We start from the raw sequence: 24,867 nt of genomic DNA, 5'->3' as shown, positions 1-24,867 counted from the left end.
AGTTGGATTCTGATAATGAATCCCTGACTTATTCTACTCAAATTCCTTCTCTTTTGGACTTTGGTTCAGAGGAGGAGGAATCTATTGGCCCACATGTTCCTTATGAGGAAATTTCCTTTGGGGACTCGCTCTCTAGGTTGATGAATTTTTTTTTTTTTTTTTTTAAGTGGGATTATGCTCATGTCTCTGATATCCATAAAAGGTACTACGAGTTGGCTGCAGTTGGAATCTCTTAAACCTGAAGTTATTCCGCCTGTTGAGGCTGCTTTGCTGGATGCTTTTTCCAATGCCTCTTATACGCCTGATTCTCTGCCCTCTGCTCCCAAGAAGACTGACAGGTTTTATAGGGAGCCTGACGATTGGTGTTTTTTATATAAATGTACTGCTGCTGAACCCTCTGTAGTGTTTGTGGCCTCTGATAAGACATCTCAATTGCTTCCTTCATCCAAGTTGTTGCCTTCTGACAAGGATAGCAGAAATATGGAAAGGTTGGATAAGAAGGTTTACACTTCTGCTACCCTAGCGTTCAGGGCTATTAATTATCAGACCCATATGTCTAGGTTTGTGTTGGCTCTTCTTTCTCAGGCCTGTCAACTTATTTCTGATTTTCCTGACTCTGACATTAAAACCTCTGTTCTTTCCTTGTTAGGGACTTCCTCTCAAGTAATTTGGCATTCTATTAACTGTAGTTATGATGCAGCAGATGCCTCTTCTAGGGCTGGTGTTTTTGGTTTGGTTAAGAGGAGGTGGTGTTGACTTAGGCTTCAACCTCTAGCTGATGATATAGAGCTAAGCTGATGGATGCTCCTCTGGATTCTAAACTTTTGCTTGGAGAAGCTGCTGCTGGTTTAAGTCCCTTAAGGACAAGGGTAGGTTTTTACAGGAGCTTAAACGTGTTTGTTTCTCCTGTTCCTAAATTTTAGAGAAATGACCCCACTAAGCCTGCCTTTGTGCGTAGGCAATCCCATCCTTCTTCTAAAGGTAGGAAGAGTGGCAAACGAGCTTCTCTTCCTAAGGCTATTCAGTTTTCAGGGACTCTGAAGCCTTCCTTTCCAGACAAACCAGGTGCTGTGCGACTATCTGTCTCTTCCCAGCCACATTCCGCTTCACCTTTCTCCTTCTCTTCCTGTCTGGCTTCAGATCACTCAGGATTCTTGGGTTCTGTCGATCATTCATCAGGGGGACTTCAAGGTGTGGAAATCCCGTTCTTCTTTTGTGGGCATTCTGCAGCCTCCTTGGGATCAACTTCCCTTTTTCCTAAGGTTCTTCAAAATCTCTTGTCTCAGAGTACTATTTAAGAGGTGCCTCTGTCCCAAAAGGTGGAAGTATTCTACTCCAAAATGTTTCTAGTGCCTAGGAAAGAAGGTACTTGGAGACCTATTCTAGACCTCTCTCATCTATATACTTTTCTAAAAGTGTCCCCTTTCGGATGCTGTACCTTCAGGTTCTATTTCCTCTCTTGCTTTTCCATAGGCCTATATGGTTGCCTCTGAACCTCAAGGATGTTTATCTCCATATTCCGATCCATCATCTTTTCAGGAAGGTTTTGCATTTCTCTTTTGCTTCCTGGCATTTTCAGTTTTCTGCTTTGCCTTCTGGCGTTTCTACTGTCCAATGGGTGCTCACCAAATGCCTTGCTCCTGTGATTGCTTTTTACAGGTTTTTAGGGATCCAAAATTTCCTTACTTAGATGACCTATTTATTCAAGCGTCCTGTCCAGAGACCCATTTGCAAAATCTTCATTTTGCCGTTTCCCTTCTTCAGAGTCTGGGGTTCACTATAAATTTCAAAATGTCTTCTCTGACTCCTTCTCAGAATCATGTTTTTCTGGGTTGCAGGATTTAGACAACGCAATATGCTTGCATCCCTGCCCCTCCAAAGGCCTTAACTCTCATTTCTTTCTTTCACACTCTTCTTCCACTGACTTCCATCACTGCCAGGGAGTTTCTGAGAGCACTGGGATTCATGGCATCCACCATTCTGATGCTTCCTCTGGCTAAACTTCACATGAGAAAGTTTCAGTGGTTTCTGAAGTCATTGTGACTCCAACATGCACATCCTCTGGACTTTGTAGTTCCTTCTCTTCCTTGTCTCAGACAGGAACTTTACTGGTGGATTCAGCAACTGTGTCTGAATCCAGGCATTCCTTTCTATGCCCCTCTTCCCACTCAGGAATAGTTCACAGATGCCTCAGACATGGGATGGGGGGTGACATTTGGCTCCATAAAGGTATAGGGGGTGTGGCTGCCTCATCAGCAGAAGGAGCATATCAATGTCAAAGAGATGAGAGCTTTTCTGCTGGCTCTTCAGGCCTTTCATCCTCTTTTCTCTCCAGGGCCTCTGAAGGTTTTCACAGACAATACCAAAGTGATGTGATATAATCAACAAACAAGGAGGAACTAGATCTTATCTTCTTTGCCAGTTAGCACTTCTGGTATGGGATCTTGCTGTCAAGTATCAAGTGACTCTTCAGGCAGTTTATATCCCCTCCAGTCAAAACATTGTGGCAGATGCTCTCAGCAGGTCTTTATCTCAGTCCCATGAATGGATGCTTCACAGGGATGTATTTATGGACATTATCCATCAGTGGGGTACTCCTCAAGCAGATCTTTTTGAATCCTCTCTGAACAGATAACTTCCTCTATTTTATGCCAGAGTCCCAGGTCCTCTGGTATGGAAGGTGGATGCCCTCTCATTTTCTTGGAATGGGATGTTTTCTTTATGCATTCCCTCCCTTTCCTCTCATTTTGAAAGTCTTGTTCAAAATTGAACAAGCTGCTCCAAAAATCTTGTTAGTGACTCCCTTTTGGCCATGACAGCACTGGTTTCCTTTATTTCTACATCTAGCCATGGGCAATCATTACAAGTTACCTCACAGCGTGGATCTAATCACACAAGGCAAGGAATCTCTCATCCATCCCCACCTGTCCACACTTCAACTGATACTGTGGGTGATAGGATTTTGTTTTCTCATTGACACCTGTTTTCAGAGGATGTGCTGCAAGTTCTGCAAGAGGCCAGGAAACCCAATACTCGGAAATTCTACTTATCCAAATGGAAGAGGTTTTCAATTTGGTGTCTATTTCGCAACCTGGACCCACTTACTGTTGAGGTTCCTTTGGTTTTCTCTTATTTGTGCGAGTTGCTCAATGCTGGTTTGGCCTATTCTTCTATTAAGGCCCACATATCAGCTATCTCTGCTTGTTTGCCTTTTTCTCCTCCTCTAGCTTCTAGATTTGAGGTGAAACAATTTCTTAAAGGCATCCTTAATATTAGACCTCCCAGGAAGCCTGTTCCTACTCCCTGGGATCTTAACTTTGTTTTGGAGAAGTTGACTCAGGCTCCTTTTGAGCCTGCTGCTTCAGCCTCCTTGCATCACCGTTCCTGGAAGACTGATATTTTGTTAGCTCTTCTACCAGATGGGTGTCTGAGATGCAGGCCCTTATGGCTTGTCCTCCTTTTTTGATATTTTATAAGGACAGTGCCCTTCCACACTAACCCTTCTTTAATACCTAAGGTGGTTAGTGAGCTTTCACTTAACCAGTCTATTAATCTGCCTACTTTTTCCCCTCTTTACATGATGACAATGAGAGGGTGCCGCATACTTTGGATGTGCCCAGGCAACTCAGGGTTTATTTGGATAAGACTAAGATAAGAAAATCTGATCAGTTATTTGTTTCTTTTCATCATAGATCTTTGGGACTTGCTGTAACCAAGCAAACTATTTCTTCTTGGATTTATAAAGCTATTTTCTTTTGTTGCACTTTCATTCCTTCTTCAGTTAAGTCTCATTCTACTAGAGATGTGGCTTCTTCTGGTGCTTTTTTCTCTGCTCTTGAAGCAGCTACCTAGACTTCTGTGTATACCGTTACCAAACATTGTAGGTTAGATTGTATATCTAGAGCTAGGGCTGGTTTTGCTAGTGCTGTTCTTCATGACTTTTCAGGGGGAATCTTCTGCTCTTTCCCCCTCCCCAGTTTCCTCTTGGGCTTTGGCACTCTCCCATATGGCAAAGAATACTGCAGCAGTGAATGTAAAGACATAATACTGTTGTGTAAAATCTTACCATAACGGTAGCTGACTTGCCTTCGCTGCTGCAGTATTCGCACCTTCCCTCCATCCCCCTAGTCTCTTGCCTTCCTGGATGTACAGATTACCTTTTGGGTTCCTTCAACTGATGTTTCTACTGGGGCAATCAGTTCTGTTTGTGGTAGTGTGAACATCACATTTATGGCCTATGCTATGCAGGGAGTGTTTGGGTGACGTTCGGCGTACCTTTTAAATAAGCAACAAGTAGTCTTTGCTAGACTGGCCAGATATCCAGGCTTCCATGACAGGGAATCCTATATGGTAAAGAACATTGCAGCAGTGAAGGCAAAAACATCTACCATTATGGTAAGATTTTACACAACTGCACTTTTCACTATCATCTCTGGTTCCTCCTACTCTCCATAAACAGGCAAGCAAGCTTGCTGATGATTGTAAATTACTTTAGATCTGTGTGTGTGTGTGTGTGTGTGTGTGTGTGTGTGTGTGTGTGGGGGGGAGATAGGCATCCCCTGTGATGGGACAGCACTCCATCCAGATGTCTACTGGGAAGGTTGCAGATCATTCCCACCTTCTCAATCAGGAATGATGAAGAGTAATACAAATTCGCACCTGCAGCCATCCATTGCATTCAATACTCTTCCTCATTGTGATACAAGAAAGTACAGTTGTGTACACTTACCATAAATGTAGATGTTCGAGTGTATTCACTGTTGCAGTCATCACCTGTTCAGTTATCCCTGCTGTGGTAGCCCTCGGCCGGCCCGAATACCAGAGTCAATGTTTTTCAGCATCGGCTGCTGTCGCTTGCTGTCTGACATTAGGTCGTCAGTGCTATAAATGAAGGCAGCCGAAACCATTACATCAGTTTTTTCTTGCCCTAACCAGTCAGAAGCCCAGTAAATATGGTAAAGTGGTCCTGGTGGCTAAAAGCCACCATTAGCAGCTTATGTCTTTCTAAAGAAAGAAGATATAAGGGGGAAGGAGGTTAAATTTGTATATTTTTCTGTCTGCAAAAGGCTATGGCCGGGGCTAAGTATTTGGTGAATACTGTGGGAGCAGTAGATAAGCCAAAGGGTAACACAGAGAACTGAAGGTGTTGTGAGCCTGCTCTGAAGCAAAGGAATTTGCTGCAGGATTCCCTTAGGAGGATGTGGAAGTAGGCATCTTTTAGATCTAGGGTAACTAACTATGCATTTTTTTCAGCATAGGCAGCAGCTGCTGCAAAGTTAGTATTTTGAATTTGGGGACCACCAGGAAGGTGTTCAGAATAGATAAATCCAGGATGGGGCGCCAAGTGCCCTCTTTTCTGGGAACAAGGAATAGTCTAGAATAGAAGCCATACCCTGTTTAATCTGAGGGGACAGGTTCTACTGCCCCTTGGGAAATGAGAGCTTGGACTTGTTTCAATACCTCAGCCCACTGATTTGGAGGTAAGTCTGGGTACCCTCTTGGAATTGGGAGTTCACTGAAGGAGAATTTGTATCCCTGAAAAATGATCTTTAAGACCCATTGGTCCTTTGTTACAGAAAGCCAATTTTCTTTGCAGTTTTTGGTGAGTGAAAAGAGGGCAGAGGGGGGAGAGGGAGACATTGAGAGTTTCTGCCATAAAGGGATGGCTTAGAGCTCCCTGCCTTTGGAGTGGAAGAGGTCTACTGTTTGGTTATCTACTGTCCCTGGAATAGGAGTCTGGGTGGTTTGTCCCTGTGGGGCTTAGCTTGCCCCTGTCTGGTAGGTGCAGGAAAGGACCAGTGTTCAGAGGGAAAATTCCTGCTGAAACTAGGAGGTTGTACCTGAAGGAAATCATTTACTGTTTGCATAGATTTTGCTTTGTCTTCCATCTTTCTAAGCATCTCTTCTGCTTTTGCTCCAAATAAGCTGTCCTTATCCAAGGGTGCATCAAGTAACTTAGATTTTACATGATCAGGGAGAGGTTGTTCCTTCAACCATGCATGTCTCCTAATAACGGATCCTGACACTGCTGCCCTGCTTGAGGATTCTAGGGCATCATTGTTTGAGGATTCTAGGGCATCATTGCTTGAGGATTCTAGGGCATCATATCCACAATGCAATGAGTATTTAGCCACTTGACAAGTACAGTGCAGTAAATCTGCTAACTCTTTCAAATTGGCACAGTCAGGAAAGGTTGAAATCTTTTGCTTTATTAGTTCCAAAGTGTGTTGTTGATATTTTAACATGTGGAACTGACAGCTGACTGCTCTGATAGCTAAGGTTGCAGAGGTGTATACTTTTTTTACCCCATCTGTCCAGAGCTCTGAATTCTTTGTCAGAGGGAGTAAGATTCTTTGCAGAACTAGACTTCCCTACTTTTGGTCCCTGTGTAATAACCTCCAGGTCTGCAGCAGGATTTCTGTACAGGCATTTGTGAGAATCTGGTACTGTGTAATACCTGTCAGGTTTTCTGGGAGCAGGTGGGACGGCATCAGAAGCTAAGGTGGATTCATGGAAGACATCATCAACCACCTCTAAAATTGGATGGATGGCCAAAGGTCTGTGCTGGGGCAGGTCTAGAAACTCTGAGTCTTTTCTTAGACTGAGGGAAGTCTTGGGATTCCCAGTGGAAATGTTCCTTGAGGTGTGAAGGGTTTCCCCAAAGGAAAGATCTTCTGGAGGGGAGGCAGAAGGAATGGATTTCTCTGCATCTGAATCCTCACATAAGCAGTCAGAGGTTGCTCCTCTTCAAAATCTGAATAATCAGACTCCTCAGAATCCTGTTCTATCAATGTTTCAGGAGACAGGTCTCTTTTCCTTTCAGAAGATGTGGCCTGACTACCCCTGATAAGGGTGATAAGGTCCTCCCACCATTTTAAGCATTTGAGCTTAGGGTGGTGGGACAGGAATAAAATGGTGGCTAGAGGTAGTTTTCTTAGGAGTGGCCTTGCCTCTAGGCCTAAGAGTATCCATTGGTTTGAGAGAAATGGTAGTCAGAGGAGAAGACATTGTTTTTTTGTCTAGAATCGGTAGTGCAAAAGACCTCCTTTGAAGCCGATAGCTACGTCGCGGCTCCGGACCCAACCAAGGTAGAGACAACCAAAGGCTCTGAAGACAAAGAAGATTTCTGTGGCATACTGGACTCTGAAAGGGTCTCAGTACAGACTTGTGAAGGTAATGAACCGGGCATCGCACCTCACTGAATTCTGGAGAACTGATGACCTGCTTAAGGGTAGAGTCATCAGAAGGCTTAGCCTTGTCTGGTCTGCCTCCATCTTTATCCTTACTTTTTTTGGAATATCTATGGATTGTTGACTGATGGATGCCATTTCGGAATGCGAAAACAGAAGAAAAAAAAATACCTGGCTATAATAAGAGCTTTATGACGAATGATTCTTGCATTAAAGAGGGCACAGAACCGGCAACGGGGGACGTCATGGTCTGGGCCTAAACAAGTGACACAGTATGAATGGAAGTCTTGGTGTGGTATTTGCTTTCCACAGGCGAGATGATTATTAACTTTTTCAGACATCGGTTTGTGCAAGAAAAAAGGATCCCCAACAGGGTACTTAGCTTTAGAGGTTTTCAGCTGTAATTCAAACTCCGGTAGCGACCAACTGGTACTCTTGTGAACTTCTTCTGCTATGGGCTCCATGGCAAGAAAGACTGATGTAATGGCATCAGCTGCCTTCCATTACAGCACTGACAACCTGATGTCAGACAGCAAGCGACAGCAGCCGATGCAGAAAAACAATGACTCTGGTATTCAGGGCTACCACAGCAGGGATAACCCCACAGGTGATGACTGCAACAGTGAAACACAAAGAACATCTGGTCTTATACAAACAAATAACAATAAAAAAACAGTAATGTTTGTATATGACTAGTTGCACTTGATGAGATGTGGATGTTACCAGGCAAAACTGGCCTCATAGGAAAGAGATGGGTAAGTTATTAGGGGAAAGTACATTACAGTTGTGTAGGAATATACTATAGTAGTACAATATTAGATGCCTGAGTAGATCAGTTTTGAAGTAGTAATTACTACTACGACTTCTGCTGCTGAAGGTCTGATATCTAGCTCAGCACACCACACCCCTAAGCCACAAGATTATAACTCAACACTTTTATAGGTTTTGAAATAAACTATCACTGCCATTACAAAAAAGTTAACACTTGAATTTGGAAAGTACCTACATGTCTATAACAAAAAGAAATGCAATTCTAGGCTCATGGAATTCAGGCTTTGTAGTGACATCAGGTCCTAAGCTTATTCAGTAACTATGAAACACTCCCAAGGATTCAGAAACATTTTGCCCACAATTACAGACAAGCCAATGGTCTTTACAATGCTCATTAACAATGCATGTGACCAGGACAGTAGGAACAGCATCTGCTTGCTATGGTTGAATTAGGAACCTGTGGGCAGATCACTTTAGATCAACCCATAGACACAGCAAATGTCAGGCAGCTGTTGTAAGCATGGGAGAAGCACAAGACTCTAGGTTACTCAGTATAAAATCACGGGCACAGATGGTGATGATGAGGTGTTGTTCTAGTGCCGTAACTCAATGCTACAGATGTGCAGACAAATGTCTTCTGGAATTAAATAAGGGAAGCATACCTGTGGGCAGACGGAAGAAGTTGTAGTAGGGAGACAGAAAGACAGAGAAATAGACAGAAGACTGGAGAGGGAGATAATGACCAAATCAGGGATGGACAAACCAAAGGAGAGGAGGACATGAGACACACACATATAGCAATCTGAAGTATTTTGAACTCAGTGACAGGACAGTTGGGAATCTTCCTCTCAACTGCACAGATTTTCACAAAATGTCCTCATTTTTGCCTCATATTTTCTGGTCTTTCCCTCATAAAATTTGTGATTTCCTGGATTTTTATAGCCAGTCAGTGAGGTCTGAATTCACTAAATAATGACAGTCATTTGTGTTTCAGTCTTTATATCCTTCAGAAAATGCACGGTAACACAAGACCTTTTATTTAAACAACTTCCTAAGTTTATAAGAAGAGTATTTAAAATTTGTCACTATTTTTGAGGCTTTGTCCCCCAATTATTTTTGCCTTTGACCAGATTTTTTTGTGCTAAGAGGTTGAGAGCTATGGGATACATAAAACTAACAGGACTCAGTGACATCAGAGTTTGATCAGTGTAACTGTGCTATAATGCAAATACTAGCAAGGCTTTGGGGCTATTCAGCCATGAGCAGAATTCAGGCATCTTATCTTTTCAGTTATATTCTCTCCAGCATATCCTTGATAAGGCAATCCATAAAAGTAGTTACACTGAAGTCGTTAGAGAAGCACACAGCAAGTGTTACACTTTTACAGAATGGAAGTAGAAAAAAGGTCTCAGATATTTGTACCCATAACCCTGTGACAACCTACCAAATAATGCATCAACAAAGTGAGCCATATAAGCACTTGACTGACATTTTCAGGGAAGCATACAACAGGTGAGGGTTTCACATTTATAGAATAGAAGCAGAAAGGTAAAAAAAATATACAAACACTGATGGAATTTGGACCCTCTAAATCTATGGACTGCCATTCTACAAATCACATCATTAACAAGCTGGGCCATGAAAGAATTCAGACTAAAGTCATAAACTTTATCATAGTTTGTATTTGCATATTGCCATACTCCACTCATTTGCGGGACTGATGACAGCTGAAGCCAGTGTATGTAGTACATGACACTGACTGGACTTCATTGTTGCTGTACAATGAGCAGTGCCATTTCTCACTGGGAGTACATGGGCACTGACAGTGCTCTTCACGACCTATCATGCACAAAATGATCACAAAAAGACAGTTATATAGAAGTTTGTTTTGAGCATGTGTGTGGTGTGTTTTTTGACCGGATTAAAGGGTGGAAATGGGACTATAGGAAAGAGATGAAAAGGGGAAGTAAACAAGAGGTAGAACAGAAGGTAAACAAATAAAGAATGAACAGGATAGAAGTAAGGTAGGAGAAAATATATTTTTTTGGTGGGATAAGTGCCCATTTTATTTTTTGAAGAGAAGGGAAACGAAGAAAGAAGTAACGGAAATAAGAGGAAGGTAAGAGAGTTGGGTTAGGTAGCAGGACAAGACAGACATGAATGACTGGGTGTGGGACTACACAATGAGGGAGGAGGAATAGAATGGTGAAGACTTCAGACAATAAAAGAGAAGTCAGTGGTGAAGGCAAGATTGCATAGCCAACAGAAGTGGGCATGGATACAAAAGAGAGGGGAAAACAAGGTTGGGGGGTATGAGGTGGTGTTCACAGGCACAGGCTCTGCCAGCTGAGGCTGTACCTGTGAACAGCCTCTGCCAGCTAAGATCCAATTAGTGATTACTCATCACCCTGGGTACTGCCCCTAGTGGGTCTTGACTCAGATAGTGGAGCCAGAGATTGGAAGGGACATGTTACTGATTTGGGCATTCAACATCCTGTCGATAATAACCCCTCAAGTTCTGCCAACTACCAGTGGGTGAAAAAAAGTGTCACCTCCACTTACACTGCTGTTGGGGAATAAAACTAGACCAGATAACAGTGCAGGGCTGCCTGAATTAAGTAGGTGGTGAAGTAAGGCAGGTTATGTGCAGAAAACTGTGGCAGGCTGGGACTTACGTGTGTTGGGTGTATCTGGTGGCTGTGGTGGCAGGCCACTTGAGGAGGGCCAACAGGCCTTCTCAGTGGGATGGGTTCAGGACATTGTGTTTCTGCGAAAAATCGTAAAAAAAAAATGCAACAGAGAGAATAGCAACACGGGGGAGAAGGAAAAACAAATACAATGAAAAAGTGATTACTATGTTGATACTGATAAAGATAAATACAATAATTATTACTGGCCAAAAGGCTCATGAATTTAACAAGTCTGTTAACATGTATAAATGCATGTTGGACCTGAACCTATAACTATCACCATATGCAGTCTGAGAAAAAAAGATGATTAATGTGCTGATCTATTCAGACAGAACAGAAAGATTCCTGTAGTCAGAGATGTAGTGCTGATGTCTGAGACTAATGTAAATATACAAAAGAAACAAGTTGCTTAGATATAGATATTTCACTCACAGGTGATAGGTAAAGGAAACAAGTGTGATTTTACATTGAAACATGTCCACTCACTTGGTTATGTAATGCTGCTGGTGTGCTAGTAAGACAGAAAAATAAGCCCGTAATATTTCTCAGGATAACACAATTGTGGAGAGAGGGAGGACTGAACCCACAGCTATACTCACAATATGAGTGTGCAGCCTTATAACCCATTTGTTTACCTAAACAGGAGCATGCACAAACACACCAATTGCACTGGGCAGTTCTAATGCAGCCTTTGAACTATGTCAGTAATGACAGACATGGCTCTGGTGTATGAAAGTAATATATTTGTTGAATGAAACACTACTACTATTAATATTAAAAGTAAGACACTGTGGAGTATGTATACTCACCCTGATGCTCTTTGAGGTACTCAGATCTGCTCCAGTTCAGCTGCCTATTCCTCATGATCTCTTCATGTGCTATAGACATAAAAAGAGCATTGTGCAATATTTGAGGACATCATGCAGTATCAGCTTAATGGCTGATCTAATATAACAGTTGTATTTATAGTACATAGAAGGTGCTTGCTATCTAACATCATCCTGTAGGAGGTCAGGATTCCAGCACCTCATGTCACTACAATGGTGAAAGCACTGTTCCACCAAGAGTGGGATGCTAGTTACATGTGTAACAGCATGGCCCAAACTACTCCAAGCTTCAGCCTTACACTAAGGCCATTCATAGCCCTCCTGCAGGAGTATGACTGTAATCCTAATGAAGAGATCGCTAAATATTTTTGACTCCTCCACACATCATCTCTGTGTTCTAAAAGAAGTATTACCCTTTTCCTCTTCTTTTCCAGCCATGATGTGTGAACTTGAAGAATCTCAGAAAAAATGGCACAAATTGGTGCCCAGGACAGGTCGTGTGTGTCGCATTTAGTGCACAATAATTGACATCAATAGGCAGTTCATTTTTGCAATGGGTGGCAAGGTCAGAAAATATAGGTACTATGTTGTTACAGATCCAATGACACATTAAGGTGTGAAAAATGGCGACTTCAATGACAGCATATGCTGTTCAAAAAAACTTGCTGTACAGAAATTCCATGTTCAGATAGTTAAATATGGAATGACGCTTCACCCCTTCCCTAAATAGAGACTGCCCATTGTGACTCAGTGCTGCTCACGGGAACCCATATATGTGCTTGGTTGAAATCTGCACAATGATTATCACGTGTACTTATCTCTCAAACTGAGTGATTCAGAAACAATAAGATGAACCCTAATAAGCACAACTGTTGCACCCAGTGGGGTGAATCTACACAACATAACCATGGCAAAAAGCAAAAAGTCTTATCACGCTATGGAAAACATGGCATGAGTCTGGAGAATGCTTTTCTTCTGGTTAAGATATTTGCATATATAAGGTAAGGCTACTTCTTACAAATTCATTCCTTTGTACAATGGTTACTTTTACTGTTCTTTACCCTGCTGCCTATAAGTGATGTCCAGTTTGTCAGCACAGTACTTCTACATATGCAAGGGTAATGAATTAAGTAGCTGAAGTGAGTAATTAGACTGCAGGAGTGTTATGATGATGGGAGACGCATCCCTGAGCTCATATGAAGATTGAAGAGTACTGTTCAATAATATTTTAGTTTTGTATGCCTTGCAAATATGTTATTAGCCCATAGACACAGCTGGTTCATCTAGCCCAAAGTGCACTCCCTGATCTGTATTAAAAAAAAAAAAAAAAAAAAAAAAAAAGCACAACTACTACATTTAAACTGTAGCAAGCTGATTACTACATCGGCTTGCTACAGCTTGACACAAAAGAAGTGCCAAAGAGCATTTCTGTAACAGCATTCAGAAATGCCAGTAAATAAAAGAATGCAGGAACTTACTGAATGTGCCTCCTAATACTTTACACCTAGTGCAGCTGCCCCTTACCCACAGCTGCCCCTTGCCCCATCCCTGTCATGCTTTTAATTAGTCACAACCTTTGTCACAGTGCTGTTGTAATGGTTATGTGCTCTTGATAACGTGCACTTTTGTGGTTGTTTAGTGGGGAATACGTGTTCAGTACGCCTACACACCTACCACTTAAAGATTGTGGATACTGACATCCAAAGTCAGGCACAAAGATAGCTTGTTAGATGGACTCGGAGAATAGTACTGTATGGAACTGTAAGGCCCATGCAGATACAAGGCTGCTAATTTCACAGACTTCCATACCAACAGAGCAATACCTAAAAACAGGGCACAAAGAAAATCATTTCTGTATATGTTGTGTAACCCACATGAACCTGCAAGCTCAAATTCTCAGATACTGAGAGTGATGTGGTACTACAAGCTCTCCATCTCCATGGCCGATGACTCTCTGATGCCTGTGCAGTTGCCTAGCCCTACCATGACTATACCTGGCTGAGATGCGAATATAGAGGGTGTTTGGGACCATGGTTATGAAATGGTCCACTGAAGGTACATGGATACAATTCATGGTGCTACCCATACAGCAAAACCCATGGGATGGAAGCAGAGCAACAGGCAGTGAGCCATTGACTGAATCACCTCTTATGGAGATAGCAAAGTTTCTGGCCTGTCGTAAAGGCAGTACCACCTCTACAGAGTTACCCAGTGCAGTTCTGGACGTTGGGGTAGAACTGGACAGGCCCCATAAAGTCTCAAATGTGGATGTCCTAGGTATGTAGTTCTATTTCAGTGCATCAATAGCTGCAAGACCCCTTTACCTCTTAGTCACACTACAACTTCATTAAATCTGCCTGACATACAGTATACAAGTGCACTGAGAATCCAACAGGCATAGCCAGTTACACAAACATCAAAGAGACGACAGGATGATGTGGACACTACTGGTCAGGGAAATATGATGGCTCCCAGTAAATAAATGTCTGAACCTGCCCCTAACACTCATGGGCAAAGATGTCCACACAGTTGGGTTAGTAATGGTGTTTGCCAGAGACATGGTTACAGCCTTCCCCCTGAGGTTGGTGTCTTAGTGGCTGCATCATAAAGTATGTTCAGGAACATCATGGGGGCACAAACAATACCACCACAGCCATGGCAGAAATAGTGAAGGTGATGCAAGCAGTGCATGTTGATCTGTTGGAAGTGCATGCCCCATATATGTGAGACCTTGAATAGACAATCACACACTGAACCATACACTGCTTTCTCTAGGTCACCTAGCAGGGGCCAGAGGCCATCCTTGTATCTAGTCATTTGCTACATCCACAGTAGTTAGCCAACATGGCCATGGACATGCGAGATCCCCCTCCCACAATACAGGCACTCCCACAGCAACAGCTGTTGTGAAAGTATCTACTGCCAGGATAGTGCATCCTCATGCTTGTGGTCATTGTCTTGCTGGCACATCTCCTAGCAGTCCTTGATCAGGTTCACACAGTACATCAGTATGTAGCCAGGATCTATAATATAGTTACTGCAACTCCTGGACAGGGACATGAGAAGAAGAATGACCCATGTCTCACACATACCTTGGACCTCTTCAGGAAGCCAAGTCGCAGTGCTGCTCCAACTGCTGAGGCTGTCACTCTGAATACATGCACTCACACCACCATGGCCCCCAGCACATAATACATATCCACTGACCACAGCCCTACTCATTATTAAACCCTTCACGTCGGTTTTGACATTTCCCATAAAAGTTCTATTTTTTATGCACCTCGGCACTCACAAAGACCTTCCAGTGAAAGAGATGCACTCCTGTACTCCCTTTTCCACTTGTGCAAGTGACAACAATTGTGTCCTACCCTCTGTCCGTTGTTACTTGGGTATGGGTTACCTATGCCTGATGCACACATGGCCAGCCTATGCATGGGTAAGCACAGACTTGTACTGTTTTTGTTAATCATGTTTCCTGTAGTGTATCTGCTTGTTTACTATGTTTCAAAGCTATGTGCAATTCGTGATCTGTTACGTTCTTGCTAGTGCCATTGAATACTGTGCCTGCCTCTGTCTGGAATGATCTCCTGCTAATAACTTCTCCACTGAATATTAATCTGTCTCAACTTCAATTGCCTATTGGGCTGGAAACGGCTGGCCCTGCAAGAGGTCATCCTGTTGTAACTACTTGCTAAGTATAATACTGTACAACATTGCGCACACCCTGTCAATATTTTGGCACACATGGTTAGATTAATCCAAAGAGTGAAGTGTGTCTTCAGTGACCCAAACACATGCTCAGTAATGTTCATGGTTTGTGGCAGTACACAGTTGCACCCCTGGTCTGTTTGACTGTGTAGATTTCTTATGCAGATCACTGGCCAGGGTATCAGGGCATATCCAGCTTTGTTAATAAGATGCCCCTGTGGAAAGTCATCACTCAGAAACTGGTGGTACAGGTCATATGTGCCATATATGGGAATGGTGAAAATGGCCTGGGTGGCCTGTGTACACATTGTAGACAACATCTGTGTACTACAGATAACCTGGCAGTTGATGGATTGGTACACTTCGCATACGCCCTTCAAAATTCACCAGCTGGGGCCTTTTTTCAGTGTGAGTACAGTACATGGAACCCAGTACCTCAAGAGAGATGGACTATATGATAGAAATCCCAGCTGGTGTTTGCTCTCTCCTCTGCGATACATAGGAATCACATATGCTCCACCACATGCTGAAGCACTGCATCAAGAAACTGTATTCTCTAGAGAGAAATCCAGGATATCCCAACTGTTTCCCCATTAAGTCGCCGAAAGGTACCTGTAGCTAATATACATAAAGTTACACATACTTAGGTACCCACTGGGATAAGTACTTCAAGATTCTCATAAGGCTACAGATGAGGCCAACACATTTCTACAACTTGCTGGATTGTGTACTTATTAATACAGTGTTGGTGTCATGGAGGCCATGAAATGTTAAGCATGACTGGACTACCCTGCACCTCAAGGGGCGATGTGGTCTACTGTCAGGCATCACTGATGCAATTAGGGCCTACTGCAGATACACATTTACTATGGCTGCAGCAGCCCCTAATGTCATTCCATAATCAACTCCATCTGAAAACGAACATATGATTGAGTTCAAATATACAGTGGGTACAGCTCTGTTGCATAAAATTAAAACATTTGTGAATTTGCCTCATCATGCACTGAGCCTCATTATGCAGTCATTCTCATGAAGCACGACTGAGAACATTATTTGGGCTAGCCACATCATATAGCTGGATTTCTGAATGACATGCATTTTGAATGTGGCCACTTGTTTTGTAAATTTGCTTAGCATGATGCAGCAAAGTTTTCTAAATCCAGCCCACTGTTGTAATATTCAGCATACAATTAAAGACAATTAGCATGCATGACTTTCATGCATAACAATGCTGCAACAAAAACTATCCGCTTGTATTACTGGACAAAACACTGTTCAAAACTGTGAAGGTAAGCCATGTTGTGCTACAGAAGGTACTTTATGCATATTACTATACTGTAGTTTCGATGTGGAGATGTAATAATAAATACATAGATAAAGCAAATAATTACATAAACAAACATAAAAACACAAACAGCATGTCATGAATATTAGGTTTATGTGCACAGCAGTATACTTGGTCCTTACTGTCAGACTTACACCTGAAGTTACTGTGTGGGTGGGCAACTTACACCTGAAGTTACTGTGTGGGTGCACAAACTGCACAGTGGAGTGACTCCACTGTTAGACACACACACTCTTGGGGCAGAATTCTAGCAGATGCTTTTTTTTTTCAGAGCTCTGCACATTTACTAAATTTTGTGAAGTTAAGTCTAAAGTTCAACTGAAAAATACTGAACTGCTTTCAAAGTCTCATTCCTTGTAGCAACAACATCAAGAAGTCACAGGCTGATGACTAAAAATTGAAGGATGCACATTGTGTCTATGCTACTGAGGGAATTGAGGAGCAGCAACTAGACATGCTGTTTCATGTCCAAAAGGATATCCAAGAAAAGCTAAATGGTCCTAATTTGAAAGGCACTGCAAGAACAGTGTATTTAGAAACTCAAAAGTGTCTCCTCAGGAGGTCAGAAAAGAGAAAATGCATTAGTGCAAGGTTACTATTGTAAGCAATACTCACAGGAACTTACTACATCAATGTTTGAAAGGCCTGAAAATTATAGAGATGCATGCAGCTGGTTTATAAACTGGTTATGAAGCATCACAAATAGCAGACATATAAAAACTTGGTTACATGAAATACTGTTTCATGATCAACAAACGTGCAAATGATATAATGAACTTGCATGTTAACATATGGTGTGGCAAAAAAATTGTAGACCTGTGGTAAGTAAAATGTTTTAAACACACAAAAAGTGTTGACGTTGATGCAGTGATTGCAAACAGAGACATTGATATCTTATCATTGTGAAAGTTTAGATGGCTTACTCAGCACTACAGTGACTACAGATGCTACAGTTCTGCTTGACTACTGGTATAACTAAATGGATGAGATGGACCTCTTTAGCCTAATGCATGTGGGACTGCATGCATGTGCGTTCCAGTCCTCAACATATTTGCACTACAAAGGCTAGATCAGTGCATGCCCTAGGTAAACAATATTTGTTTCCACAGCATGTTGGTCAGTGGCGGCCTTATCACAAAGCTTTTTCCCTGAAAAGGAAGCAGACCTATAGATGGAAAGGCTGCATACAGCTTCAACTGTGGCACAAACGGTGAACACAAACAAAATAAGAAATCAGTTCAGCTGGAAGCATTTCCTCCAGGTTTTTTAAATTTAATAGGTGGCTGCAATACTTGATGAAACATTTTTATGCAATAACACTTTTTAATTTATCTCTGTCGGTGTGCACACGTGTGTGTGTATGTGTGTGTATTCTTGTCCTACTGGAGCACCAAGGTGAGCATCTAATTACAAACAGCACTGTGTAGCACTGGAATACGTAAAGACTACAAGGAGGAATAACGTTCACAAAGGAGAACAGCTACAATGTCTACAAACCTAGGAGTGTGCAACTTTGAATGACAAAGAGTTACACAGTCTGTAGATTGTGATGCTGAACTGCTTAGATGGTATAAACTTTGAATCCATTCTTCCAGTTCTATTAATTGCATAACTTTAGCGTGTGTGTGACTGTGTAGAGAATGCTTCCATTTCTGATATTGGTATTTGAACAACTGGAAGGAAAAACAGCATGCAATTCTGATGCATGGCTAACAAAACATGAGATCACACAGTACAAAATAAATGTACAGAAAAAAATAAAGTTCAAAAAATTGTAAAACTTACTGTCTCATGGAAGGTCTTCAACACAGTTCTGGCTTGTTTAGATTGCTCTGTTTCTGCCGTCATAGCTTTATTGTACGCTTCATTATAAAATAACTTAACATCACTGGCAACCTAAGAATTTATCAGCAGAAAAGAAAACAGTTAAAATATGTCTATTCTGAGCTACAATCCCTTCAGTTATCAGTTAATATGCAATCAGAGATAATATAAATCCACAGTAAAACCCAAACGGTGCTGGCAAGAGTTACCTCCAACAACAATTAAATGAACAGTAAAAAACAAAGCAGGAGGTAGCAGCCAAGGCTATGTAGAATAACATCTTTATTAGTAAAAGAGGTGAGTGCTTTCGTGGCACCAGCCATTTCATCAGACGATGATGTAAAGATGGAAGAGGATGAAAAGTTAGGGTCTATTAGTGCTTAAAAGGCTAAGCAGAGGTCACCCCTCTGTAGTCTACACAAGACAGAACTGGGGACAGGGCATTTAGTCTTTTGGGATAGCTAAATCATGCAGTCCAGAAATCTTTTTAGGTCAGAACCTTTGGGGGTCTTTCAAGGTGGTGAAGGTGATCCATGAGGTACATTCAAAAAGGAGAACTGCATTCAAGACTAGCCCTACTAAGGGAGGGATACAGTGGGATCAAGACTACATGGGACTTTGAGAAGATACCCTTGCAGAACAGTTAAGTGTGGTAGCAGGACTTCCCAAGCACAACTGAGGCAGGGCGAACAAAAGAAACACTTATTAACATAGATACCCAAGTCCTAGAAAAATCTATCTCAATTTGGTGAAAGGGAAGAGGAGGTGATTTATTTCTTTAAGGTAACTATGTTGCATTTTTGTGCCACTGAGTTTAACCCATGGGTGACACAACAGGGACAGGTCTGGTCCAGGCCCTTTTGGAGCATCTGGATCTTCATAGAGGATTTGACAACTGCATTTAGTTTGCAGTTATCAAAGAATTTAACACACACACACCCTCGACATCTGATTTCACTTCAGAACATTAGATGCTGAACAGTTGGGGGTCAAGGACAGTGCCTTGTAGAACCTGAATAGTGATACTTCTCTGTTTACAGGAAATACCTCCAAACTTAATATGGATTCCATTAGACAGCCCATTGGCTATCTTGCAGACTACATATAGGTTTGCATTAAGTTGAGGCAGTGAGTTCATCTATAATACTGGCATGTAGAATGGTGAAGTAGGTCTTGGTGAGATTAAGGTAAACAATATGGACAATTCGGCCCATACCCAGGGCTTCAGAGACCCTTTCAAAGAAATCAACCATGTTATAAGTATGCATAGCCTACCTTTTATATACTCACATTGGTTTGGATCCAGGGCTTGTAAGTCATCTATCACTGTTTATCGGTCAGCAATTACACACTGCATACGTTTGCAAATGGCACATGCAAGGCTACCGAGTGAACAGAATTCAGGGTCTGTCGTGGGGTGCCTTTTGTCATGGCAGCACTGCAGTGATTCTCCATGTTTCAGGAAAATATCTCATGGAGAGATTAAAATTGAAAAGGTTTAAATAGGGGGAGTAGTGGCTAAGTTGTGCTTAACACTTACTAGCAGACAGCCAAGGATACTGTCAGATCCCATGATGCTGGTATATTTTAGTTTTGGATGGTATAAATATAACCTGGATCAAGGCATTTATGGGAGGAATGGCATGGCTGGTAGTGGAGGTAAAGATCTGGCTGAATTGGGGGTATGAAATTAGCACTGAATTTGACTAAGAGGCTATTAGCAATATCTCTGGGATCAGAATGGGAGAATCTATTGAAAGTAAGTTTGGTTCACATGTGTGAACTAGGCTAACAAACACAAGGGCCTTTTTAAGCTTAGCCATACATTCCAAATGTACAGTAACAGACATAATTTCTGGTTTTAATATAAATGAAAAGACCTTGTGGTGATCTTTAAAGTTGGTAATGACTCTAGGTTCATACCTGGCCTTGCTCTCACTGATGGTATGCTTGAGTGTTTTATTTGTTAGGTTTAAGAATTTTACTTGGGGATCTCTTACAAATAGCTTGAAGTTGCCTTGTTTACATTGCACTTTACCATATGGGCTTACTTCTGAATTTACCATTATTCTTAAGGTAGACATAGACAAACTACTTGGTGCATTTGTCCATAATTAAATAGAATTCATAAGAGTATGTAACAGCATCTGGCACTGCATAATTTGGAGAAGTGCACCATATGCCTTCGGCAAGATGGTCAAAGAGGTTTACTTCAGAGGAATTATGAAATATTTTGCGGTTTGTGGGGATTTCAAATTTTTTTTTTTTTAGGGAGAATGTTACTGCTAAGTGGTCAATTTGTACTAAGGCTAAAGTGACAGCAGAGAGAGTACAGGATGGGGAGAGGTTGGTAAGGCCAAGAAAATGGTCACCTTTGTTAAGGAAAAGAACAAGCTTATCAAAGGAATTATTAATAGAATATAGGAAGTTACAGGCATGTTTATAAAATGGAGGAGCATGAAAATGTGAAATGGTTTAATAGCAAGAATTGGGAGAATTGCAGACAGGTCAGTTTGTTTAAGGAAAAATACATGGGTAACTGAAGAGGTGCTAGATACATAACAGGAAACACATGTATAGGGTAAATTAGGATATGACTTATGCATCTTGATTTTGAATTAAGTGAAAGTCAGGTTAGAAATGTAAAGAGGGATATTTTAGGGCAATGCTGAAACCTGAAAAGATGAGAAGGTGAGATAAATGAGGAAGAACAGAATTACAACGTATTGGCCCTGCTAAAGAAAATGAGAGTTTTATAATGAGATGATTATGGACTGAATAAAGAGGGCCTGGTGATATCAGAGGTCCTAAGGAGACTGGTATATGTCTACAGTCTAAATTACTTTGTAAGGGGTGAAGGCTTGTACAAATTTGCACTGAAGATGGACAGGTATCATACTGGTTTTGAATAGTGTCACAGTGGTACTTGCATTTGAGGTAGAATGCATTAATCAAAAAGCATTGCTTAAGCATAGCTGAAGCTTGTTTATATCATACAGGGAAACTGATATTAGTAGGAATGAGTGAAACTTTATTTGATGTAAGACTGGCGTGATGCCTGAATGGATAAGTCGTCTTTGGAGTGTCTGGGTTCTTGATGTAATAGAAAATGTACTGACTTTCATTTTGGAGAAACAATATTATTTTGTTTATATGATGTTTACAGGAAATGACAGTTCTTTTCAAACAGCAATGTCTTTAAAGAGAGTGCTTGTTTTATGTTAGTGCTTGAAGGGGAGAGAATCAAGGAGTAGAGTTTAGTGAACTCAATGTTATTGGTTCCTATGATCATAAATGTAATTGTTTGATTAGTGAACCAATTGTTAATTGTGTCCATATTTTTCATTAATACTCTGGATCTCTTATTCAAGTGCCTACCAGAGAATGAGCTAGTCTATATAAAGGAGATAATACTTAAAAGACTGAGAAATGAACCCTAGGATACCACAGCTGGTAATGATGTAGACAGAAGATAATTGTGGCAAACCACCCGAAGCGTTCTGGCTGTTAGAAGGTTCTGACTCATAAATCACTACAGAGTTATGTCAGAGCTACTGCATTTAGCTTCAAAATGCTAAAAAAGTAATCACCTGTAGCAAGACAATCATTTCTGTAAAATTACATAAAGGCAAAGTACATATTATGCTCAGAGTAATACATGTACCCTAACATCAAGGGACAATAAATGTCGACTTAAAGATATAGTTCGGTAAGCATTGTTTTAGTACTTAAAGTGAGAGTGACAGTTTCTGTCTGTAGCACCAAAACATCCAATTGTCTCATCTTTTTCAGGTTTTACTGCATAAGTACATACTTAGTGCAGTACAATTATTCAAAATGCTAAGTTGAAAAAGGCTCTGACAGGATCAATTACCCAGAGAAGTTTAACTTTAATTTCCTTATTCTATGGACTTAATTTCAAGAACAAAAGTCCAAAAAGTAGCTCTATCATCTCTGTCATGGTACACTTTTACTTTAAATACAAGTACGCCAGTAATTTGTATCTGCATGGAAGTGACATTTCACTCATCAGTCACCTATGACACATGACTACATTTATTTCTTAGCAGACATGTGAATGTGTACATATCAGATGTCATATGAAAATATGAACCTGCTAATAGAACTCTGGTCTTTCAGGCATGCTCAGGTACTGCAGCTAGATGCTAAGCTGGTGATAGAACTCTGGTCTTTCAGGCATGCTCAGGTACTGTAGCCAGATACTAGGCTGCTAACAGAAATCTGGACTGTCTGGTATGCTTAGGTACTGCAGCCAGATACTAGGCTGCTGATTGAACTTGACTTTCAGGCATGCTCCGGTACTGCAGCCAGATACTAGGCTGTTGCTTTAAATACAAAACTTCTTTTCCTGCAGCTACCCAAGCACAACTGAATCCTTCCATGGGCCTACAGTATAGTAATGGATCTTGGAACACATTCCAGAGTTTCATCACCTTGCTTATAAAAAGCAGCAATATGCCTACTGTCAGATCCTTTCATATGGTTCTAAGATTAGTTTCATCCACTCAGACTTCGCAACATTTCTACACCTGTGGGTGGATGCATTCAGGTGCATGCAATGATATTTTATGCATTAGTAGCAGGGCATGCTGAGCTGCTACATCTGCCAATTGATCTTCAACTGCTTAGCAAGCACAATGAAACAAATGAAGATTGTACACCTACATTTTTATAAAAGTATATAAACATACACTTGACCAAGTTACACGGAACTTCTACAGCTTTCAGAAAATGGGAGGCCCCTTCAAACACAGAGCAGCATAAGGACAGAATCCATAGCATACAAATGGCACTACCCTCACAGAACACCCGATATGCTAAGATCTGAGCTGTTCCACTCACTCCAGGAGCCTTCCTCTCTGGGTTTATGACTGCGATGAACTTCAAGCAGTAACAAAATTTAAGGTGGATGAAACTGAGCAGCAGAGTGCCTCAGTGGATAACATTACAACCTCAGAGCAACAGGTTCTCCAGTTCAGTTCTTGACTGGGGTAGATTCTGTGTGGAATCTGTATGTCCTCCCTGTGGTTACATGCACTTCCTCCAGGTGCTCCGTTTTCTTCCCACATTGCCAAGATGTGCAGCAGGTGGACTGGACACACTAATCTGGCCATAGGTGTGAGTGTGCATGCATGTGTGTGATATGGAAGAACAACCATGGCAGGGCTAGCCACCCAGTGGTGTGAACCTTGACTCTAGAGGATTGTCATTATTGAAGTGACACCTCAACAACACAAAAATGATGAAACTGAAAAACTCAAGAGCATTGAAGACAAAAGGCTAAGGAGCTTAACTCTTGAAGTATGTATACCAGATGTCCAATTCCTGGAGTCTCAAATCAAAGTAATAATGCTTGCTGATGAGGTGAACCAATAATCAAGTGGCCACAGCACAGCTATCCACAATGAACATGTATTTGAAACAAAGAACGGAAGTAGCCACACCTCTGGTACTGCAGACTGAGAAACATTTTCTAATATGCAATTTAATTCTGATGTAAAAGACAATGCAGGTGACAACAGATTTGGAAAATATTTGCTTGGCAACATGTAGTTCATCCCAGCCTAGACAAAAACAGCTGGTCTGACTTCTCTAAGCTCACAAAATTCACTTCATAAAAAAAAAAAAAACAGGGTGTGAAGGACTTTTACCTCTAGCCCACAGCCCAACCCTCCTTGGAGGGTGCACCGCACACACTTGCATGCACACACCTAGGGCCAATTTTAGAGTGTCCAGTCCACTTGCTACATGTCTTTGGAATGTGGGACAACAAAATGGTGCACCCAGAAGAAACCCATGCAAACATAGGGTGGACATGCAGACTACTCACAGAAGGCTCCCCAGCCGAGAATCAAACCAAAGAACCTGTTGCTGTGAAATGACAATGCTAACCCTGCATCACTGTGCCTCCCACAACATTTGTTTTAATTGTAACTTATCAATCATATAGCAGAGTAACTGCAACAACTATTGACAAAACAGTTTGTTGACTGAATGCTTTACTTGCAGTTAAGGGTTTAGGCAGTTCAGCTGATTTTCTTGACAAGAAAACAGGCAGGACTGACTGCTGACTGGTTTAAGCACAGACCACTTTTGAGAAAGCAAGTCGATTGTTATAAAGGACACCTAGTCTTTGTGATAGACCATATATGGTTGTTTACAGATAAAGACCTGAAATTCCTAGATCCTACAGGCAACTGCCATTTGGAAATGCATTTTTCTATAGAAAAACTTTGGATCTAATAAACTAGTGGGATTGAATCGGGTCAAACAAAAACTTGTATGATGAGTTTTGTGCTACAATGAGAAAAATAGTTCACTAGGAATAGCAGAGATGCAAAAAAATCCTTAAAAGAACTGCTGGAAGAACAGATTTGCCTTCAGGGGATGTAAACATTGTAATTCCATCCTTTCTTTAACCTTTTGATGATGTTCTAGCAAAAGTTTATAGCTAGACAAGGGTTGTCCTGTAAATCCCCTTGCTTGGTACA

At 41.4% G+C, this 24,867-nt stretch overlaps 1 protein-coding gene across 1 annotated transcript in view; it reads right to left on the bottom strand.

Annotated features, from left to right (window-relative positions):
- The window catches only part of CD81 (CD81 molecule), a 1,063,451-nt gene that overhangs the window by 71,454 nt on the left and 967,130 nt on the right, over nt 1-24,867 (bottom strand). The window contains exon 5 of the mRNA XM_044082753.1: nt 18,317-18,427. Coding sequence (XP_043938688.1) covers nt 18,317-18,427 — 111 coding nt within the window. The remainder of the gene's footprint in view (nt 1-18,316; nt 18,428-24,867) is intronic.

The sequence above is a fragment of the Protopterus annectens genome, chromosome 9.part0 (assembly GCF_019279795.1).
Source record: "Protopterus annectens isolate FY-2018-M chromosome 9.part0, PAN1.0, whole genome shotgun sequence".
NCBI classification, from domain to species: Eukaryota; Metazoa; Chordata; order Ceratodontiformes; family Protopteridae; genus Protopterus; species Protopterus annectens.
The sequence above is the reverse complement of the archived record's forward strand: the minus strand, read 5'-3'. Positions and strand labels throughout refer to the sequence as shown.